The sequence below is a fragment of the Taeniopygia guttata genome, chromosome 5 (assembly GCF_048771995.1).
Source record: "Taeniopygia guttata chromosome 5, bTaeGut7.mat, whole genome shotgun sequence".
NCBI lineage: Eukaryota > Metazoa > Chordata > Aves > Passeriformes > Estrildidae > Taeniopygia > Taeniopygia guttata.
The window spans coordinates 39,928,504-39,952,434 of record NC_133030.1 but is presented as its reverse complement, the minus strand read 5'-3'; the positions used below and the strand labels follow the sequence as shown (position 1 = coordinate 39,952,434).

The 23,931-nt window shown below is 39.1% G+C and overlaps 3 protein-coding genes across 4 annotated transcripts in view; 1 reads left to right on the top strand and 2 right to left on the bottom strand.

Moving 5' to 3' along the window:
- Positions 1-177, bottom strand: part of PRORP (protein only RNase P catalytic subunit) — a 38,609-nt gene extending 38,432 nt beyond the window's left edge. Inside the window, exon 1 of the mRNA XM_002199760.7 lies at positions 4-177. The gene's annotated coding sequence lies outside the window, so the exon portion shown is untranslated. The remainder of the gene's footprint in view (positions 1-3) is intronic.
- PPP2R3C (protein phosphatase 2 regulatory subunit B''gamma) lies at positions 177-13,739 on the top strand. The gene is made up of 13 exons (XM_030274657.4): positions 177-323; positions 969-1,096; positions 2,215-2,319; positions 2,906-3,018; positions 3,791-3,888; positions 6,235-6,305; positions 7,022-7,154; positions 8,241-8,296; positions 8,367-8,442; positions 9,056-9,192; positions 10,814-10,951; positions 12,547-12,606; positions 13,309-13,739. The coding sequence occupies exons 1-13, from the start codon at positions 275-277 to the stop codon at positions 13,495-13,497; spliced, it is 1,353 nt and encodes a 450-aa protein (XP_030130517.1). The 5' UTR covers positions 177-274; the 3' UTR covers positions 13,498-13,739.
- Positions 13,740-14,459: 720 nt separating this feature from the next.
- LOC100225763 (signal recognition particle subunit SRP54) overlaps positions 14,460-23,931 on the bottom strand; it is a 34,452-nt gene continuing 24,980 nt past the window's right edge. The window contains exons 3-5 of one of the 2 annotated variants that reach the window (XM_030274658.4): positions 18,547-18,613; positions 17,485-17,582; positions 14,460-16,679 (exon numbers count right to left, since the gene is read on the bottom strand). In XM_030274658.4, the coding sequence (XP_030130518.1) occupies positions 16,467-16,679; positions 17,485-17,582; positions 18,547-18,613 (378 nt within the window). In that variant the 3' untranslated portion in view covers positions 14,460-16,466. The remainder of the gene's footprint in view (positions 16,680-17,484; positions 17,583-18,546; positions 18,614-23,931) is intronic. The other variant, XM_072930211.1, reaches the window with a different exon arrangement.

The following is a 23,931-nucleotide window of genomic DNA, read 5'->3' as shown; positions in this document are numbered from 1 at the left end:
CACCTGAGGCTGCGCGCGGCGGCCATGCGCGGCAGGCGCGTGCCCCACCGCAGGGCGGGCCAGCTTCCCATTGGCCCGGAAGCGCGTGGCGGGCCCGGGCCCGCGCGTGGAGCCAATCGCGTCTCAGCGGGCGGGACGACACGTGATCCGCGCGCGCCCCGGAGGGAGGGACGGCGCTGCTCCGCCATGTCGGGTGTGGGCAAGGAGCTTCAAAGGGCAGGGGCGCGTCGCTTTGGGCAGCGCGCATGCGCGGGGCGGCGGTGGGCGCGTGCCGATGGACTGGGAGCGGAGGCTGCGGGCCCGGCTGGCCGCGCGCCGCGCGCGTGAGTGCCCCGGGATCGGGAGCGGGCGGGGCAGGAGCCCCGGGTGCCCGCCGGCACCGGCACCGGCGGGGCGAGCGCCGGCCTGCCCGGTGCTGCCGTAGGGGCCGGGCGGGTCCCGGAGTCGCCGTGCGGAGAGCCAGACTGCCGTGGTTCGGGGCTCAGAGGCGGTGAGGGCTGTGAGGGCTGCGCTGCCCGGCCCCCGCCCCCGCCCCGCCGCAGCCCGGCTGGGAGCGGTCCGTGCGCGGCTGAGCGCGCCCGGCGCTGCCGCGGGGCGCAGCGACAGCCCCGGAAAGGCGATCTGGGGGCGGCTCGCAGCGTCTCAGACAGTGCTGCTGCTGGGGCGGGAGCTCTGCTGCTCTGCCGGGTGTCCTCGTGGACCTGCTGTGTGAGCTGCTCCTTACCTTGCAGTGAATCGGCCGTGTGCGGTCATTGGCAGAGGTGCTTATGCATCCCAAATACTTATGGGACGTACTCTTACATAGTTTATGGGAGTGAACTGTTGTCTATACTCATTTCCACCTCGTATTTATGTTACTAAACAGCACAACCAGATAAACCTCAGTATTAGCTCTATTTTTCGAGCCCCTTGTTATGTTAGAATTCTGTTTGGAATACAGGGTTAACATTCTTTTCTGTATCAATCAGCCAAAAAGAGTGAACAAGAGCTAAAGGATGAAGAAATGGAATTGTTCACAAAATACTACATGGAGTGGAAAGGAGGGAAAAAAACCGACAATATGTCATATGCAAACATACCACGATTTTATTACAGGGTAAGTGAAGTATCCGGGTAAACTTTTAGCAGGAGGCTCTTCTATGTTGCAAAAAATATTATGCTCACTCACAGGGGCACTGCAGCTTCAGAAGCTAAAGCAGATTGAAATCTGAGCGATGTGAATTGCTTAGTCTAATTTTTTGTTTTGTACAATTGTGAATTTCAGCAGTTTTAAAAAAGCACTAAGAATCTTACCAGAGTCAGTGAAATGTTTTGCTAATCAGTCTGCTTGGTAAAGATGGGAAGTTGTCTTTCAGAGGCACTTCATGTTCTAACTAAATTTTGACATACTGGTGTAACACGTATGTATCTTCTGTTTTCTGCTTAGACACGATGGGATGCTGCCTCATGAAAATGGTGGGGCATGGGTCTTGCAGACTAGAGCTGGATCTGTTGTTTGCATCATCTATCAGAAATGCTTGGTCCAGCAACCTAGTTGTGAGCATCAATCAGATTGGGATAGGAGCACATGTTGACATCTTGATATTGCTGTCACTCAGCAACTTGACCACTCAGCTGCTGTCAAACCTCTCATGGTCACGTATTCCTTAGGGCCTCACGTTTCTGCCAGCACAGTTCTCAAGTACCTAATTTTCAGCTGATGGATACATGTGCAACTCTCCAAATTCCAGTGGTGCTGCGCAGTTTGGCACATAAATATTGGCAGAACTTTCACATTAGGTGTTCTTTCATCTTATTTGTTGGCCAAACAAGTGTAGTAGACTTTCACACTTTGGAGAGTCAAGCCCACCACAAAACAGAATGTTCTGTTTCTCCTGAGTAAAGCACAACAGTAAATGTCTTTTATGTGTGAGCTCTCACACCTGGTGACCATGGGAAAGTGCTTACTCGATGGGTTATCAGGTATGAGGTACTTCTCTGCCTGTCCTGTTAAAGATGTCCTGCTTTAAGCAAGTGCTTCATTATCAAAATGGTTTAAGACAGTGTGCAAATGATATCCCTTGTAGCAGAAGCCAGTTTGGTGGACTGACTATTTTGTGTCAAGTGAACAACTTCAAGCAGAGCATGTGACTCAAGACTACCTAAGAATACTTGCTGGATGTGTAGTTTTTGAATGGTCCTGTGATGAAAATTAAAATGCCACAATGTTTCCAGCTGCCGGCTGAAGATGAAGTCTTGCTTCAGAAATTAAGAGAAGAATCTAGAGCTGTCTTTCTGCAAAGGAAAAGTAGAGAGCTGTTGGATAATGAAGAGCTGCAGGTAGGAAAATAATTTCTGTATGTCTTAGAATAGCTCCTAAATGGATTTAGATTATTTCCTGTCAGAGTTTGATGATTTCCTGTCTGCCCACAGAATATTGTGGTGAGGTGCTTTGTATTTGGGCACACAGTACTTGGTAAAGCTGAAGTGCTGCCTAGTATTGGACTGGAAATGCCAGCGTGAAGCTTCCTTGTTATGATGTATGGGAGGACTAAATTGATGGCTTCCAGTTTTCCAGCATGTTGCAATGATTTCCCTGGTGGGCCTAGACAATGAAATAAGTTCTGTTTAGGTATTGCTGAGAGAGACTCCTAAGATGGTTGATTTTATTACACTGCGAAGACAAAAGGAGTGTGACCATAGAAAGGCTAGTGATGGAGGGAGAGCGTGCATGTGTTTAGCAGCATTTAAGGGAATGGAAGTAACACACACTTGCTTTTCTGGCTGAACTGACCATGTGTCCTGATTAACTGAGAAAACCCTGCATCAAGCCCACATTTTGGCTGAGTTTCTTTAATACTATATCTTAAGCACACTGCTGTCCCTAAAGAGATCTCTTCTTAACCAAATATAAATACCTTTCAAGAATCTGTGGTTTCTGCTGGACAAACATCAGACATCACCAATGATTGGGGAAGAAGCAATGATTAATTATGAGAACTTCTTGAAAGTTGGTGAAAAAGCTGGACCAAAATGCAAGTAAGGCTTTCTTCTCTTGTATGTGCTAATTTTGACTAAATCTAAGTGCTACTGTTACATTCAGTTGCTAAAATAGATGGGAACAGGTTAATGGTGAGAAAAAATCATATCCATGTAGTTATTGATGAACTTTACATCCTTGCAAAGGTGTACTCTGCCTCTCTGAGGTGACTTGTAATAGAGGTGCGTAAAAGAATGGTAGTAAATCCCTTTGAAGAAAATTTTTTATCAGCATGAACATTTTTAGATGTTAGCGGTCAGCAAACAGCACATTATGTAAATGAACTGGAAATCATGTCTCCAGTGATATTGCCCAACCTTCCCTGATATCTTCTGATGCAGAATTTCCTTCCAGATGTGCACAGTGAATGTTAGTTCTTTATGCTCCTTTTGGAGATGGCTCTTGTGCACATAGCTTTGTGATTGAGCTTTGGGTAGAAGCCAATTATTTGTCAGTACTGGCAGCTTCTTTTATGTGCATATTGTTGTAGCAGATTGGAAGCTATCAAACACATTGTAATAAAGATAAATTGAATAAAAGCTCTCAAAAGTTCTACATCACTGAAGAGTCTCATGAGCAGAAATTTAGCTGCTTTTTATTGTTTGCTGTTGTTACTTGGTAGGATTCCACCTAATGAGTGTAACGTAGCATATTAACACATTCTGTGTTGAAACGTTATTTTACAGCATCCGTAACTGTCAAATACTGTAACTAGATCTGTTAGTGCAGTGTAATCAGATGCGTAGAAGTAGCTTCGTGTTTGTTTTACAGGCAATTCTTCACAGCGAAGATCTTTGCTAAGTTACTCCATAACGATCCTTATGGGAGAATATCTATCATGCAGTTTTTCAATTATGTCATGCGAAAAGGTTAGTGGATGCTTCTTCTGTGTTAGGAATTGTTTCATTTTAAGGCTGTTTTCAGCTTTATTAGTTACTTGATGTTCCCTTCAATAGTGATGGGATCTGCCCTTAACTGCAAATGCTGTTTTTCTTGAGGCTTGGGATTTTTTTTTCTTGTTACTAGAAGGTGGGAGTCCATCATACCTCTGAAATCCACCTCTCCGCAGCCACAGATATGCATGATCTGTTTGTTATATACATTGTCATTCTGATTTCCTTTATTCAGGCAATCCTGTGAAGTGCAAAGCAATACAGTTCGGTGGCAGGTGTGATCTTAACCACTGTGGTTGGGCAGATAGCTGTGTTTGCTCTTTGTCTTTCTACAGAGTGGTGCTGTCAATGTTTTCTAACTGTCAAATATGTCAGTATATTTCTGTGCTTGTCACTTACCATGTTTTCAGCTATTTATTATAGCTAGCCAATTGAGGTGAAAAATGCCTTTTTTAAAAGATTTGTATTAGATGTTTAAAAGCACTAGGCTGGCTAGGAGAAAGGAAGACTCTCTCATTATCTTTTGCCCTGACTACTGTGTTCTTAGATCTGCTAAAGTCTTCAGGAGAGGAGAACAGCACCTTTCTCTGAGCAGCTCAGCTTGCTTGACTTAAAATCTTGTGGTGCAGGGGATGAGAAATTTGTTGAGCAGGAAGCATGATACGCAGGTGTGCACAGTATGCAAGGAATGAGTAATATTTCAATTTCCAACAACAAATCCAAAAGCTGCAGGATAGGAGACTTACAGCAAAATCTGTTAGAATTGTATGCATTTCAAAAAGGCCCACCCAGATGGACAGAGGTTTTTCAGAGCTTGTTTCAACCTGAAGTTTTGAGTCTTGTGTATTTAGGATGATGCCTTTCTTCCAAGCAAACAAACAAAATAAAAATTAAAAAAAATAGCCATCACCACCAAATCACTACATGTGTGATGCATTTACCTTTAACTTAAGCCAATGACAAAAGAGACTCACTGTGTAATGTCTGCCATCTGACTCTTAGCACACCACGAGAAACACTTACCTTGAAGAGTCAGTGTTATGAAGGACAGCTCATATTGCTTAAGAGGAATTTTTGAACTATTTCTTCAGAAAATGAGAGTTAAATCTAATGTTGAGTACATGAATAATAGTTTTTATTAATCTAATCTGTACTGCCATCACTGTTACAGTGCTTTAACAATGGCTTCAAGCACATTGTCTTGTAGATTTTCAAATAATGTGCCTCCTCATGACAAAGATAGATGCTTGTGTGATTCTAATTCTTGTGTTGTAACTCAGAAGTGAGGGCCTGAGCTTTGGCTGTAGCTGCAGTTCTGGTGCTGTACGAGGGGTTGTAGCAGTCTGTCTGTATGTGACATTGTGCAGCTGTTCAATGCACTGAAAATGCACTGCTACATGTTTCTAAGTCAGTGAGAGAGAGCAAATCCGTATGATTCCATATAAGCAGCTGTGTGTGCTTGCAGCCTGGAAAGCCTGGGCTGCATCAAAAGAAGCATGGCCAGCAGGTCAAGGAAGATGATTCTCCCCCTCTGCTCTGAGACTCTAGAGACCCCATCTGGAGTCAGCACAGGAAAGATGTGAGCCTCTCCTATGACTACAGGCTGAGAGAGTTGGGGTTGTCCAGCCTGGAGAAGAGAAGGCTCTGGAGGAGCCCTCATTGTGGGCTTTCAATACTTTAAAGGAGCATATAAAATGGAGAGAGAATGACTTCTTATCCAGACAGTGATAGGACAAGGGGAAACAGTTTTATATTAAAAGAGGGGACATTTAGAGTAGATGCTAGGAAAAAATATTTTACTCAGAGGTGTGGTGAGGCACTAGAACAGATTGTCCAGTGAAGTTGTGGGTGCACCATCCCTGGAAGTGTTCAAGGCCAGGATGGATGGGGCTTTGAGCAATCTGATCTAGTGGGTGGCATCTCTGCCTGTGGCAGGGGGAGGTTAGAAGTAGGTGATTTACAGTTACTTCTAATCCTAGCCATTCTGTGATACACCAAATAAAATGTGGTGTCCGCTCAGCCATGTTTCACATCTAGTTATTACGAGGCAGTCATAGCAATGGTGTATATTTATATTATAAATAGTATATATTTATGAAGTGTATATTTATAGTATACTGCAAGTGACTCTTTAAAAATTCAGAGACTGAAACAGTGTTTCTAAGCAGTACATGACATGGCTTTGCTTAAAGCTCTGAAAAATGGGAAGAGGCACTTAAAATCCAACTGTGCCTCGCAGCCTCTAGAATAACATCAAATTTTGGCATGCACTCAAAAACCCCATAGGTCTCTTGCATTGTAATTCTGTTTTCTGTTTCACAGTATGGCTTCATCAGACAAGAATAGGTCTCAGTTTATATGATGTGGCAGGACAAGGCTACCTCAGAGAATCAGTAAGTAAATTCATTATTAACTTAACGCCTCTCTTTAAATCAAATGACAGAGCATCAGAAAGATCCCAATTTTTTTCTAGCCTTGTCTTGTAAAACCTTATATCATAACATAGATTTGGGGTGGGCACATTTGCTTGGATAAATTGCAATTAATGTATGCAAGAGATGTGGTGAGAGTGGTGCTAGCCTTTTAAACTTATGGGTAATTTTCTGAAAAAGGATTTTATCTACAAAGATTTCATGTCATTAGCACTTTACTAGATTTAGTAGGGTATGATAAAAATCACAAATTATTCTTCAGTGAATTATTTTCCTGTTCTAAAAGGAGGTAATATTATAAAATAAATAAAAATGTCCTAGTTACCACTCAAAGAAAAATTTATTAAAGAATATTAAGCAGTGGGATAATCCAATCAGGAGTTATGCTCCTGATATTTGAAAAAGGCACAGTGGGATGCATTTATATTTACATAAAAATATCATGTACTTTGTTAAATTCTGATTTATTAATAGATTGTTTCAGCCTTGGAATCACATGTGCCTGTATATGATCTGGGATTTCTTGAACATAGACAGAAGCATTTTTGCCTGCTTTCATGCTCTTTCCTGCATTGTTGCAGGACTGTATTTTTAACAAAATACACTTGCAAGCCAGGGAGGAACATATGGAACAATTAGTAATGTTTAATGCTTGTTTCCTTTTCTTAATTCTGCAGGATTTAGAAAACTATATTTTGGAACTCATCCCTACTTTGCCACAACTGGATGGCTTAGAAAAATCTTTTTACTCCTTTTATGTCTGCACAGCAGTTAGAAAATTCTTCTTCTTTCTGGATCCTCTCAGAACAGGTAGGTCTCTTAAAATGCTGAAGCTACTTGTGTTTTCAAAGCAATGTGAAGTTGTCCTGGTAGGCTTTTGTTCAGCATTGAAGATTATTCTCCACTGAAGACCATGACCCTTTACTGTGGTCTAATAATCTACTTTTACAACTAATGAATTCCTGTGAGATACCTATCAGTTGAGGTACTCTAGAGTTATCTCTTAGAAACTGATAAATAAGATACTGTTTCATCATAATGAGCCATTACCAGCAGCTAGTTTTGTAAGTGTTCAGGTTAATAGAAAACACAGCAACCAACAACACAACTGCTTGTCAGAGCTGTGGAAATGCTCAGAAATGGTTAGAGTGATGTGCTTTTCCTGTGATTAAATCTGTGTGCCCCATGTAGACCCAATAGAAAAGGTCTGCAGTTAGGCCTGATAATGCTAGTTACAAGTGTAGCTCCCTCCTATGCCTTCGATTTAAGTCACAAACTGCATGTGTTTGCAAGGTCCAGCTGTGTCCCTTGTAAAGGTCTGCCTTGTGTGGGCAGCAGCCTCTGACAGAGGTAATTACAAACGTTTGGAGAGGGTGTGTGGGAAGTTATAAGTGCCATCATTATGCACAGCTGCTAGCACAGTGTCTGTGCACCAGTCAGAGCTGCACCAGCAGAAGTGCATTCTGCTACCTTAGCTTTGTGTCACAGCTGTAGTTTTGAAGATGTAAGAATATCATGTCACTTAGGAGAATATTATTATTCATCAAATATTTTGAGCATGCTTTCTTTGCATTTTTATTTTACATTTTGAGTAGTTGATGTTGAACATTCACATTTCTTTTAATCTAGTTTTCTGGCATTTAAGGCTTCAGGATAGCTCCTGCCAATATCAGGCTAGTTTTGTCCAAACATTTTAAAAGGTATTTTATTTTATCTCTAAAATGAGTGCCTTATCCTTGGTGTTAGACATAGGTTTTGTTTAGATTTGTTTCTTAAAAAGGCATCTTTTTCTGCTCTAAATACTTCTTTCTTAAGTAGAACCACCTAAATGAGACTAGTCAAATGGATATGTTGGCTGAGCAACTGTTAAAATGTATTTTCTTTTTCTTGCTGCAGGGAAGATAAAGATACAGGATATTTTAGCTTGCAGCTTCCTGGATGATTTGCTGGAGGTAAAGGTCTCTAACATATACTGTTGTATTTTAGTTGACCCTTTCTGAATTCTAACTTTGTTTCATTTAGTTAAGGGATGAAGAACTTTCTAAAGAAAGTCAGGAAACAAATTGGTTTTCTGCTCCTTCTGCATTAAGAGTTTATGGTAGGTTCCTTTATATGCCAACACTTTTCTTCTCCTCTTTCTTGTATGGCTTAGTCACATTATTACTGCTATATTTCCTCTGCTTTTGTCATGTTAAATCCTGCTGCTAACTTGTCTTTTCAAATCCTGTATTCGCCCTTTCAGTTTATCTTCTCGACTTTCTTTATAATTTTGGTTCTCCGCTGTTGCTCTTTATTGTAGTTTTAAAATCTGTCACTTTGTTGCACAAGGTACAAGATTCCTCTGTAACCTTCTCTTCTGGCTCTATTCATGCCTTTGCAACGACTTCAGCTCTTTATTAATGATTACAGCATATGTGTAAAGTAATATGCTCTTAGCCTCCTGCTCCTCTCAGTATCCACAGCTATTAACTTACATTAGAACTGCTAACACCTCGTTATGGGAATCCAACTTCTCTCGCTTCATGATCTGTGCTTATTTCTGATGCTTTGTGAATATTATTGTGGATCTAGTAAATTCTCACTTAACAGCATTAATTTTATTATGGAAATGGGAAAATTTAGCATTTCAATGTTTATTTTTCTCTGTTGAAAGAATTCTTTCCTGATAGAGGTTCTGATATTATGGTTTGCTTTTTTTATCTCTTTCCTAGGTCAATACTTAAACCTTGATAAAGATCACAATGGCATGCTCAGCAAAGAAGAGCTGTCCCGATATGGAACAGGGACTCTCACCAACATATTCTTGGACCGTGTCTTTCAGGAATGCTTAACTTATGATGGTGAAATGGTAATTACATGTTTTCCCTTTGTCCACAGCATAACATGTTTGGCTTATTGAGTTGAGAAATGTCTAATAGTCAATATCTTTAAAGAGTAGCTTGAGGTAAAGTAACTTTCATTTATCATTGTGCCCACAAATGACCATGCAACACATGAGAAGGTTAATTTTCTTAAGAGCAAGGTGATTGTAGTGTGGCCTAAAAATAAATTGCTTGTTTGAAAAAGCAGAGGTGATAGAGAACCCAGACAGCCTATGATAAAGCCACTTGTAGATTCAATTACAAAGTGCATGTTGAACAAATGTATAGAGGCAGCAATACTTTTTAGTTAAATGCAATGCTTTAAAGAGAACCAAAGACAAGTGGCACACGCGAGATAAGTGCAAGTTAGCTACGCTGTGTAAGCTTAGCTACATCTTAGCTACACCTTCTTCTTCATGAAGACAACAGTGTTTTTCATGGTAAGCTTTCCATAGCTGTGAAAAATGAGAAGTCTAACTAATTTAAAGTAACACCTTATATCTATATCTTTTGAAGCTTTACTTAATGTTCAGCCACAATTCTTGTCTGCATTCAGATGACTGGAGTGTGAAGTGATATGTTCACTAAACAGCCCTTTTGCCACCTGAGCAGTTTTTTTGTTAGTCACATAATCATTGAGGTCATGAGGGATTCTCTTAGTTGTCCTGTTCTGGACTTGAAGCAGTAGGTTCATCTCTCTTGCATGGAGGAGACCAGAGCAGGACCCAGTGCCTGGATGTAGTGTAAGCAGTGCTGAGTAGAGAAGGATCACCTTCCTCAACCTGCCACCAAAGTGTTTCCTAATGCAGCTGAGGGTGATGTCAGCAGCCTTTGCCAGGGCCTGTTGCAAAGCTGCTTTCTGATAGTCAGCCCCCAACTCTACAGGTACATGGGGCTATTTCTCCCCAGATGCAGGGTTTTGCCTTCCCTCTGTTGAACTTGATGAGGCTCCTGTTAGACCATTTTTCCAGGCTGTCAGGCTCCCTCTGAATGACAGCACAACTCCCTGGTGTTACAGGTGAACAGGGTAATTATATGCACAGGGCTGTAGGATTTCTGTCCTTGTCACAACTGTATCTTGATTGCAAAACCAAGAATGCATACTAATGAAAAAGTGTGATACTTATTTGGAACGTTAACTAGTGTTTCTGGCACGTAATTTCCCAAACCACTCACTCTGGTTTAAGGATTATCTACTTAATTGGCCATATGGTTCACTATGTGGTACCAGTAGGCTTACTGCCGCTAGATATTTAATTTATGATAATGAAAACATTTTATATGTTTTTTCTTCACTAGTTGGGTATGTTCAGCAGTTTAAAGATGTATTAAACATTGTTTAAAAGCATATATATGGCATGGTTCATTTGGATTTATGCTTGGAATGCTATTTTGCCTCTAAAATGGCAGGATTTCCCATTATCAGCAGACATTAAAAAGTAAGTTTTCCATGCACATTAGTTGTAGCAGCCATTTTTTATTTCATGTTGTCTTTTTCAGAAAATAAACTGATCCCCTAGAATGAAATAGCTGCCAATTACAGAGTTCCTGCTTGCAAAATCAATTTAGAAAGAAGACTATAATAAATGTGATTGTATCTACTTCTAGGACTATAAAACCTACCTGGACTTTGTGCTTGCATTAGAAAACAGAAAGGAGCCTGCAGCTCTGCAATATATTTTCAAACTGCTTGATATAGAGAACAAAGGACACCTGAATGTCTTTTCCCTTAATTATTTCTTTAGGGTAAGTCTCTTTATACAAGTAGGCCATTTTCTGTGTTTATAGTGTTACAGCCTATGTGCTTCTGCATGCAGATCTGCAGGAAATCACTTTAAATTACCAATAGCCACAGGCAGGCTAGTAACGACTTCTAAGAAGATTTAATTTTTTTTTTAAGACTAAAATTGGAGAGATTTCAAAAGGTATTTTCAGTAGTTTATCTGCAGTTGAAATTAACTGGTTTGATTTTGAGTAGGAGAATTATTTTCTATTGATTTGTTGTTTTTTTTTTTTAATTGAAAATTGTCCTAAGATTGTGGGATGCTTACCTGTTAAAATCTTCTATGATGGTTCTAATTGATTATTGCCCATGGTTTTAATTTCAACTGTAATCCTAAAAGAAATGAAGATAATGAAATTTATTGATAGGCCTATACAGCTGTGGGATTTTTCATGCAGTGCTTTGCTTGCAAAAAGCTTATTGCATTTTTCATAGTCTGCATTTGTACACATTGCTTCCAAAATAGATTTAAACTAAGCTTAATTTTTTAGTTGCTGTTAAGATTAACTTAAGATTTTACAATCTTCTTCCAAACTTGGTCTGTGTGTGATGGGTTTTTGTTGTTTTGGGTTTTTTTTTCTTCTGACTAGTGGTGATGTTGGTTTGGAAAGGGGAAGCTGTTTTGTTGTTTTGTTTTGTTTTTCTCATGGATACCTGAGATACCTTGGGAAGGGAAGTGCTATGCAGTAAAATAGTATTTTTGCTGTGGATGGTTTCAGCTGAGTTATGAGCTTGATGCTTTATTCATGTTCAGGATTCTCTCTATTCAGACACAGGGAGAAACACTCCAAATTTTGTTATATGGATCTTTGTATTATAACTGTGAAAATAATGTCATTGTGCTTAGCTTTGTGCTTAAAGGATGAAGAACAAGGTATGTACTTCATTCAATCAGTAAAGCATTCAGGCCTGCTCAAGGCAGGATATTATATCCACCTTATTTCTGTATTGTAACAAGTCTACTTTTGGACATGGAACGTTCAGTTTTCCTTGGAATCAGAACAGTTCCTCTTGACTCGGTGAATGATTGCTTTTCTGCTAGCATTAAGTGTGAGTAGGTCTGCACCTACAGAGGCTGTGCAGCTTGTTCTAGTGAAACAGTTTTGTTCATAGCTGTTACTTGCAGATGTAGGTTTGATGCAGATGTTTAAACAGTGCCACATTAAAGTAATTGATTTGTCTTTCTGCTGATTGGTCATTTTCCTTCTCTCTTTCCTTAGTCTGTATTTCATACTGTCAGAAATATAACCTTATGCTTCGAGTGTATTAATATCAAGTTCTGAATGTTGAGGGATAATATGCAAATTGTTCAAACACTGGTCATAATGAAAGTGAGATTCATCTCATACTCATTAAGAACTGTGAACTAAAGAGATGTATATCTTTGATAATGCATTAACTCACCCCTGCCTCATGTATGGAAGAAAAATGATTGCAAGCTGTACCATGAATGCTTTGTTAGAGGGCAATACAGCTTAAAATGCAGAAGCATTTAATAACTTTCATACAATGTCAGTATAATACTGCACTAGCCATTCCTAACTTCTCTTTCTTCTAGGCTATTCAGGAACAAATGAAAATTCATGGACAAGAACCAGTTTCTTTTCAGGATGTCAAGGTTAGCTTTACCAAATGGAGTACTGTGTAAAATATTTGAATAAGCATTTAATAATTTAATAGTGTTACATCATAATTTTTAGGTTGCTGTATATTTCCTTGGAGAGTACTAGAAGTAAACTGACTTGTCCTACTCCTAAATTTGAAAATGCCTTTCTTGTCAGCAGTTGCTCTGTAAAATAACTGATGTGTTCTAGTAGTTTCCTTAATAATAGAGAAATTACCTTTTAAATACATGTTGCTGTTTCTTACACTTGAAGGTACTTGCTAAGTCCATTTTACAGTTCTGGATATTATTCCTTGGGGGACAGGGGGCAGACTGGTGACTGAAACAAACAGCCTATAAAATTGATTATGGCTTACTGTATATTTAGTTTCAGTACATTAAAAAAAATGTACAAGAGATTCTACAAAACTTAACTTATACAAGTGAACTGAGATTAATTTTGCCACTTTGAGGCTGAAGCCTCCCCAGAAAAGCAAATTCTTGAGATGTGGGAGCTGAGGACACTGCTCCAAACTGTAGCAAATCAGTCAGTGTACTTTGTATCTTAAATGCTTTGGGGCTCAACAGCTGCTTTTTGTAAATTGGTGTGGGTGACACTAGTTACCCAAAGATCATTCTGTATATGGTATGAAATAGCCATTTTTCTGCTCATTAATGTGTGGGGCTTTTCTCCCAATTTTGACTTGTCTTTTATAGGATGAAATCTTTGATATGGTGAAGCCTAAGGACCCTTACAAAATCTCCCTTCAAGACTTGATCAATAGCAGTCAAGGAGACACTGTTACCAGCATTCTAATTGACCTGAATGGGTTCTGGACCTACGAGAACAGAGAGGTCCTTGTGGCGAGCGATAACGACAGCGCTGCTGATGCTGATGATACGTGACGTCGAATGGGAGCACACTGCATCCACAGAGATCTCAGTCTGACGGGCCAGCTGCTGCAAGCTGGAAATGTTCATTATCTGAATTAATTCTTCCATTTTACTTCTCTCCCTTCCTCCTTTGCCCCCACATATAATGTAAAATGTGGTACACTAATCACAGAACTAAATTCTGAAACCAAAAAAGCAAGTACTGTTTAAGAGGCAAAAATAACCTTTTTTTAAATAAATATTTTTTGACTTTTTTCACGTGTACCAAGCCCTATTCTTATTTAAATAACCTTATTTTAAGCATGAATTTAACCTGAAAGTAAGAATGTAGTTCTTGCTATCTTCAGTAGTGGCCTGTATCCATTCAGCATGGCTTCCTCTAATGACAACACTGTTGAGCATTCTGGTGTGAAGGCAAAAGTTTTCAGTAAGAACTAAAGCATTTAGGCCTTTTTCTTGTATGCATGACCAAGCTTTAAGTGTGTAACAGGAAGGATAAGTAAATTATTGAACTGGATAGTTACCTGATTTTAAGAGGTTCATTAACAGAAATTAAACTGCACTATCTTTATATCTAGTTGAAACTAATCCAAACACCTGTACAGAGGCTTTCACCAAGTTAACCTCCTGTACAAGTATTTTATGTGATCTATCTTAATTGTACAACTGAGCTACAGCAGTAGCAGTTAAAGCTGTGAAATTCTCTTAATCCTTAAGAAAGTCACCAAAATGTTTCAGCTTTCAAACAGAATTACAATAGCTCCAGTCCAGAAGTGTTTACTGTCCTGCATTATTTATTAGTTCGAGGTAGTGCGGAACACAGGAGAGTCTAAGGAAGGGGTGGGGGTAAAATGATATTTTGAATTCTGGTGCCTGAATATTCAGCCAGCATGTGTGACTTAGTAAAGATGAAACAGTAAACAGGCATAAAGTTTCAAAAACCACACAGTTTTAAAGGAAAATCCATAGCCAACTTCCAGTTCAAAAATTATATTAAATATAAAATAACCAATTAATGCATTTACAGAAAAATTAAACCAATATGAAAGTAACTACTTTCATACAGTTTGCAAAAAAAGGAAGGATTAAGTTAAGGCACAGTGAGTAATACAGTATTTTATACAAAGAAGGCAGTGAGAGCATTTGTTATGCAACAAACAATACGGAAAGGAGGTAAAAAAACCCAACTGACATTAATGTATTGGAAGAAAAGCAAAGTATCCTTCAGCTGTCAAGGTATTACTCAAGTTATCTGATGTTTTCTTCCTTTGATGCTATAAGAATTCCTAACAAGCTGGTTTTCCATGTATTCCCCACGTGTTGAATCAAGGTCACCTTTGCAGGCATTCCGGTCAAAGGAGTGATTTTACACTGTGGTCAGCACCCTCTGTCTTACAATTCAGAAAAGGCAAAGAATGGAGTATCAAAACAGATGGACTAGACCTGGTAATTGAATCCTCCTCCTCAGATTTTCTGTAGTACTGGAGAGCTACAGAGAGATGAGAGGAAGAATTTGTGCTGTACAGGACATTACCTCAGGCAGAGGGTAATCTGAAATACGTAATTAATTCCAGAAACTAAGAGCCAAGTTACCTGGCCTGTGGTGTTGCATCAGGCTGCATAGTTGGCAGCAGGAGCAAGGCCAGGGAACATCATGATACCCAACAACCCAATTTCACTGAGGACTATTTTAAACTTTTTTTTATATAAATCTCAAGGACAGAAGTAATGTTCTAGATGTAACTAGTGCAGGTTCTCTGCTCCTTTACCTACAACAGTTGTCCACAGAAAATGACCAGGGCAATGACATCTGATTGTTGCAAAGTAAACCATTCACCTTCTACAAGCTACAAGAGTCATTGCAGTAAAATAGCCTTAATTGGTATTAGATGTGGAGCTATCTGCACTTCATTTAGACAAAAATAAAATTTTCTGTTGTTGCAAGTGCAGTATCACAACACATTATATTTATTTAAGAGAAGGAAAGAGTCCTATGTGTGGTTTTGTTGTTTCTAGTTATGTATGTATTCTGTGCTAACAGGGTGAAAACCATCTGCACATCCCTTACTAGCAATTTAACATTCAACATGTAGTTTGTTTAGGTTATTCAAGTACACAGATGCGTGTAATTTATGTCCAAAAAAGTTCATAGTTCTAGACTGTACTACATAGAGTATCCAGTGCACTTAATATCATTCAGCAAGACTTTAGTTTATTTTCCAGATCACTGAGAGTATGCATTCAAGCACGTGGGTCTCTTAATTCTTGGGTTTGGAGTGAGAACATCCTACACTGCTGTTAGTTCTGAACTCTGCCACAGCACTGGATGGAGCAACTGAGCACTATTAGCCTCCAAGAGTACTGGTACTTGTTAGTAAGTTCTTAAGGGTGCTTATAACCTCCTGGAAAGTTGGGGAGCTTTTTACTTAAAAAAACAAAAAGTCAGTGGACCCTTTAATTAACATTAAATCTAACATTTTTCTCTTGTGTTAACAACAGAAAAAAAAACAAACATGCATGCAACAGTGACAATAAATAGGGGGAGTAAGACTCTTATAATTATTTTTGAGTTACAGGATATTAATTCCTATTAATCTATTCATAGAGAGCTGAGCTGCAAACAATGTGCAAATCAGGTTTTTAGAAGTAGGTAACAACACTGCCTCTGCAATTCACAGGTGTTAGAGACACAGCAAAGAAAAGACGTTTCTACTTACTTTACACAGAAATTAGCTCACACATTCCATTTTAGACCAAATGTTTGTAGTGCAATTTTCATTTTAACTGAAGTGCCAATTTGGCAGAATGCCTCAGCCTTTATTAGGCAGACAGACTGAACAGACATTGCCTAGCTCTCTCCTGATCAATAAGAATAGTAGGAGTTGTATTTCACTGAACAAGCATATCCTATTTTTTCCTGTTTATAGGCAGATTGTGACACCTGACAGTTCTTACTTCCTACATTATATAGAGCTTTATACTTAAGGAGGGACAGGAACTACATCTTGTTTATTTTCTGCAGTGGGCGGGCAGTCTCCCTCATTTTCAAAGTTTACATTCACGAATGAAGAGCATGCTGTTGCTCCAGGCTGGTCTGTCTGGACAGGAGCTTCAGCTTGTTGCTTGTTCTGCTGTTCCTGATGCTGTCTTTCTGCTTCTTCTGACATCTTGTTTTCCTGTTCCTCCTCTTCCTCCTAGAATGAGATAACCAGATTCATATGCTACTATTTACTATTTTCCACTTACTTAGATTAGTCTTTCCATAAGAGCATACCAGTTACAATTACAAAGTAAGGACATTTGTTCCACTAGGAAACACTAGTCACTAACTGATCATAAGATTAGGTACATTCCAGAACTCCACTCCCATTATGGCAAAAAAGATCTCCAAAAGTGAAGGCTTAAACCACGTTAAACAAACAGAAAAAAGACACATATCTAGATAAGCAGTTTTAGTTAACAGCAATAGTGATAGGTCTACATCCTCTGAAGCTTTTCCAGCTCTCAATTTAAAAAGTAATAAAGCTTTAAATATGTTACCCATCTCTTCTATATGAAGATTATTAAGGGTTAGGTTTTTTGCCTAAAGCACTGGCTACCTATCATGTCCCATTATGCTTTACAACAAATGGTAACCTCGTGCTCAATTTACCCATGAGACTGTGTTGAACAGGTTTTAGAGCTGGAAAGTGTATTGCTAGCAGCCCCCTTTTACAGTGCTCCACTGTCCATCCAACTTTCTCACAGTGTTGACTTAAGAATGCATTGTACAAGAGAAACAGAGCAGAGGTCAGGACCCACCCGTTTCTAAGACTCATGAGCTAGAGAGAAAAGGCTGATGGATAAGAAAGCATTAATAATGCATCAAATGAAAACTGGAGACAAGCTGAAATTGAGGGTCTAAAGCTTCATTTTAATGCTAGAATACAAATTTTATTTTTTAGAATAGCAGGGAAGACAAGTTGGGAGGAATGCAAGAACCCTAGCTCACACACATACCTCTCTCTTCATTCTGTAATACTCATCAATGGCATATTGGTATTTTGGTGTGCTTATTCCCAGAACAGATGCAATTTTTTCCCCCAGGAAATCACACACTAGAAAAAGAGAGAGGTTTAAATAGGATTAGTATCAGGAAGAAAATTCTTATATGCAGTTTTATTATAAAAATTATCACCATCTTTCCTGAATGGTTTTCTGTAGTCCTACCTCACTCAAAAAATAAAAAAAGAAAAAAAATATGTGAGGTTAATCTCCTGATAGGCAATCATTAGCTGAATATACTAATAATTGTTCTTTAGGATAAAGAATTAATAAAAGGAGAGAATATGAAATTCAGTGAAAATATATATGGTGATAGTGTTTGAATTCTGCAAGCTTTGGATCTAAGTTTGTTTTGCTAGGAATGCAAAAAAAGGATAAGCCTTGAGCTGAACTTTAACTGAAAATTAAGGTTAGACAAAAGTACATGGGCACCAACTGTACTGGCAGTTCAGTCTAGCGGTACTAGCAAACTAGACAGTATTTATTGACATAAGCATACTTCAAGTCAATTTTAACAATGTTCTGTGTTGCATGCTAACACATTAACAAAATATTTATGTTTCAACTGTCTCAATTTTCAAGCTGTAGGCTACATTCAGTGCTACTTTGCTAAAACAGGTAGGCCACAGTCAAAAGTATGGAACAGAGGTAAGCTGGCAAAATTTTAAGAGGTCCACGAGTCAAATAAATGCCTGTGCAGTGAGTTTAAGACCCTTGACAACAGTCCTGTATATTTTGTAACCTCAGAAGTTCATAGTACAGCACACTATGTGTTGCTATGTGTTCTTGGGATACTTTCTAGTTGTCTTCAGAAAAACTGTCAGTTTAGTTACACCAGCCAGCATTCTTTTCAGGTAACATCACACAAAATGGTTCCATACAAAATCTAACAGAAAATCGATATATTCCCTTGCCAACATCAAGTAGAACTCAAAGATGATTTACAGTCTGTCAACATGACTTTGTGAGTTTCAAGATTCCCTTTCTAGTTTACCCAAGAATTAAATAAAGCAATACCTGATAAGGTTGATGTGGCAACTCGCAGCATGTGAAACCACAAGTAGGGTCCCCAGGTGAGTGTTGTCTGCAGGAACAAGAGTAGTATGAGTATGTACAGCTGTATGGCCACGGCACAAAATAACACATGCAAAACTGCAAATGGCTTGAGAAGAAATACCTGCAATGTTTTCTGTTTTCCAGCTACTACCATGTTTTTGCTTTAAAATAAGAATAGACCAGACAAGTGAAGCAAAGTATCACCATAAGATATAACTATGGTTTACCTCTGGGAAAATTTATTTCACTGCTTTTTGTTCCCCACTTCCAGACATGGGAAATGACAAGCAGCCAACTCAATCCCTGACTAGAAAATGCTTTCCACAACATTCGGAATCCATCAGGCCAAGAGGAGAAGTGAGGTAACAAAGTAGTATCTCATTACAATAACGAGTGAACTGCAAAACACTTTAAAATCAAACCAAACCTTCACACCTCTGAGGAAGAGGCTGCTTTAAAACATTTACAAGCAAATAGGAATTATCCCTTGAAATTACACCTGGAAAATAAAACCAGGAGCCCTGAGGGAGGGGGAGTTAGCGCAGCTCTGAGGGAGCGATGCAGAGGCTGCCAAGCAAAGCAGCTGGGGTGAAGTGAACCACGAGGAGCACACCGTGAATGAACAGGGCTCAGCTGGGGTCGCCTCGAACGTTGCATGTGAGTGAGGAAGTCTCTCTGAAGAGCCTGCACACCAGGGCACACAACATGGGACATAAACATGAGGAACTGGAGATCTGTGTGCAGCTGCAGGGGCAGGATCTCGTCAGGATCCCAGGGATGCCGTGGATGGACTGAGTGCTGCTGTGGAGGGTACAGACCATTTATGAATGGCTGACCAGGAAGACAAAATTAATTGCTCTTTGCATGGCTGGGGTGTATTCACAGCTACAACAAAAATCCTGCCGCCTCCACACAACCTGATATATAGATATATACACTGTAAATTAAAGATTTATAATTAAATAAATTATAAAATAATGGGTGTGCACAGGTTATGCTTTTCATCAAGGGAAGAGACTGTATCTGTTAAAAAAAAAAACTGAACAAAACCATGTAATAAAAAGGAAAAGGGGAAAAGCAGATTCCAAGCTAATGGGGAAAAAATTGTAGGTTTTCCCATTTGTGAAAAGGCAAATTCAACTTTCACAGTGAACTAAAACATGTTTATAGTTAACAGGCTGTCGTGTTCAGGCGAGCTCTTTGATACATATTTCCCCCCAGAAAAGATCTCTGCAGAAGTACCTTTCTTCTGGAAAGTAGCAATTTAAAGTGTCAGCTTTTATTAAGTAAAACACATTAACTCTACTCAGCTATGCAAGTATTTATAACTTGCTGCTAAGAATTGTTTGGTAGTACCCTTTTTCTACGATCTTACTTAACAGCTATGTGTACAGGAACAACCATTATTATTGTAAATAATACAGCTACAGAAACTATCTGGTATAGCCTCAGTATATATGTACACAAGCTACTAGACTTTGGTGTTTTCCAAGTGCAGCAAGAAATTGTCTGTCAAGCCACAAACTCAAGTTGGGCAGGCTGACAAAAAGCCAGATGCTATATATTTTTGGCAGTGGATATGGAAAATGTCCTGCCAAGGCAAAAGTGTAAGCAAAACCAGCTGCTGTCCTCCTCACACAAAAGCACCTCCAGCTCATTGATTATGTGCTCAGTTGGCAGAAAGGCTAACGAGGAGTTTGTTCAGTTGAAGAAGTCAAAAAAAGTGCTGGAAAAGCTTGTTGCCACAGGTGCACTGACAGGGCTCTACACAATCCTTCATGATGAGGTGACAGGGTTAAAAAGCATTCATGCAGGGCACAGGACAAACAAGGACCTGCTGTGTGCTGTAAGAAAGAAGTTACAAGAGCCCCATAGTATTTCAGAGTGAAAAGACAAGCTGAGCTTCAACGTGACAGAAGTAAGTCATACCCAGAACATTTGAACAAGTTTGTGGTAACACAAAGGTGGGTAACAGCTGAGGCTCGGCAGACACAGAGGTTCTATGTCTACTCTTCCCCCACTACAGCTAAAAATCAGTTTGGTACACTGAAAGCACTTCTAACTTCAGCTTTGTGGGAACCTCTGCTTTCTAACAAAGCCCAACCAGGCATTTCCTCATCCCTGACAGGCAAGGCTTTGCCAGACTCCTCAGTTTAAAAAGTAACTTTCTTTCCAGTGTCTCAAAAGGCAATATAAAATCTTGAGAGAGGCCACTTCACAGGAAATCAACACGAGAAAAGAGATGGTTTGGACAGTAAATCACCAGGAATAAGGGAATGTATCCAAGGCATCACCTTTTTCCACGCACTCCCCCTTTACCTCTTCAGGGTAAGTCTGGGTGCCTTCCTAGAGCACCTTGGAGATGGAAGCAGAAACAGCTGATGTGAGGCAAGAACTGATGCTGGGGAGGCTGGAACCATTCAAGTGACATGAACAGCGCTCTTAAGCAATGGCTCAGTACAAATTAATCAAATTAACCCTTGTCAGTGAAGTATCTTTAATACACTGAGCTGGAAACTGGAAAACCATACCCAAGTCAGGTCCTACAGACCTGCAGAACCACATACCCAGACACTATATGTCAGTTTCCTTTGGCCAGTCAGAGAAGTCTTTATCTTCAGTCTTTAATCAGCTCAAGGATACAGCAGTACTGTATTTCTTGACAGGAAACAAGGGACAGTATGAAACACATACACTGTTTATAGTATTTCTCCTGCAATCAGTCTCTTTAGTAGATGTTTCTACAATGTTTAATTATATTACTTAGCTATCCTGATTTTATTTTGTTAAAATGGAAAACATAATGGTTTCAACAACTAAGATTTAAATTACAAAAAAATCTTAATATATAATTTTAATTTAAATAGGAATGCACATAATGATAAATCATTGATAAAACCAAGGGGCCTCTAGTTCAATAACAGAACATGATTTTGTTTCCTAGTGTGGGGCTGCTGAAGGGAGCACACGTTCTCTTGAATTTCCGAGTGCACCATATTCCTAAACAATCCATATATGTATTTATTTTTGGCAGATTTCAGCCCTAATAACACTTAAACTTTCAAAGGTATGTAGGGTTTCTTTTTGTCAGAGAAAACGGCAAAATGAGAAAAATAATAATTTCCTGATTTAGAAAAAACAAAATCCTGCATTTTATAGTTAATATACACAACCAAATAGATACTTTGTCATTGTTTACTGTGCTAAGATAAAGTTTAAATTAATTTATTAATTAGTTTAATCAATGACTGCTCAATGCTGTAATAGGTTCTTTTGTGTAAGACCATGTAAAACTGTGGCATCTAAGACAAGCCAGTGAAAACAAGATCAGGAACATGCCATCCTCCATCAAGAGCTTAAAAGAAAACCAGAGTTCAATGGTCCTCAAGAGAGGAATTTTTGCTATTTGAAGTTAAAGCCCTTTTAACTACAGGACATCAAGATAACCTTCCTGCAAGGAAGTGTTTCAATATTTCTGAGCACTGAAGGTTAATAATATCAAATCCCTCCTGGAGCTTTGTTGTAGATGTCTTCTTGGAATGGATTCCAAAGTTGTCACACCAACAGTCATGTTGCTCACAGCTCCTCTATGAAGACTTACACTCCACCTTCTGCCTACTCATCTAACAGGTGAAAGACTTTATACCAAGTGTCCCTTCAGGGAAAACTCTTCTTAATTAATATAAAATTGTTTTTGGTGGACAAAAACAAAAGAAAATATGCATATAGACTGCAAATATCTACATTTTAGGAGAAAAGAATCAAAAATATCTTTATGCTATTCAGGCATTTGAATTTCAGTGTGAGAACTTTCAGATAATACTGAATGCTATTATCTAAAAAAGAATATCCTGTGTTCTGGATTTAAAACCACAAAACACAACAGAATGGACACCCCTGTCCAACAATGTTAATGAACTGAGTGCTGACCTATAGAAGCACCAGAAGTTGTTTCAAAGAAAATTTATAACTGAGTTCTTTTTGAGAATTGCTTTGTTATGAGTAACAAGAATCCACCACACCAAGTGCTCTGGTTATGGTATTACCAGGATTTATACATACTGCTTTGCTTAGTAAGAAACACATTGGCATTGCCTGCCTAGCTCTAAAACACAATTAAACCAAGGTACTTACTGAAGACATTTCTTAACAACACAACAAAATATTTGTTTCCCTTAAACGTATTCAAAAACTGCCAGGATGCTAATACCAGCAGAGCTTTGAAATTTCATGATGGAAAGTTTCTATTCAAAATATTAAATATGCTTTTTCTAAAAATAGAATGGTCCAGAAACAGCTATTACTTGCAACATACTTTTTTGTATCCCAACTGAGATAACAAGTTTTAGACATGCTGGTCTCAGCAAACTGACTATTCAATTGCTTTTATAGAAATCCTACAAAAAAAAAAACATTTTAAAAGCAGCTGTTGGCTAAAACACCAAAGCTCAGCTTGGACTAACATTTCTTCAATTGTCTGGCTCAGCTGGGATACACAAAGCATGCAGGAGATAAAGTAAGCCTCACCTAATGGCAACCCCTGCTCTAATCAAGTTCATTCTGTCCGAGGTAAAAGCAATACATAATAAGGCCTAGTGTGCGCCACAATAAACTACTCGGGTTTGGGGGGTCCTTTTATTAAAACATGTATTCAAAATTAAGGATTTAATAAATTATAAAAGGAGAATAATGCAATCTTAACTCCACCATACAATATTCTTTTTGGTATTCAGAAAAAAAATCTCTATTAGGAAAGGAGGGGAACAATCATGCAGCATTCCTGGCTGTGGTGCACACTTGAGGGCTCTTCAGTTAAGTGTCCATTTGCACAGCAGCCTGCATGTCTCTGCCCTCACAACACCTACACCAGGGCTTCTGAGCCTTCCATCACTGCATCACCATGGAATTCTTCTACTGTCAGGAAATGGCACAAGAAATTACACACATCTTGTTCCCTCATCATTATAACTGGGAACAAAAATCTCTCAGACATCCATGGATATCTGACATGACTGCCTAGTGGGGAACAGACCTCACTCTGAAGATACCTGAACATTCCCATAATAGTCAGTAAGTTTCAGAGTTCCTGTTCTTATTTGAGAAGATCCTTATGGAAGAAAAAACAGCCTAGTACCCAGCAAGGCAGCTTAACATCTTACTTGTTTGTGATTACAATACAGTTCTTTTCCAACTATATAGTTTGTATGTATTTAATACTGATAATATCCTACCTGCTATCAGGCTAATGTTATTTTTTATTGTATATAATAACTGCCTACCAAGAAAGAGGGCAATGCCATCAATTCATACAAAATGCATTGAAACAGCTTCACTTGTGCCACCCCC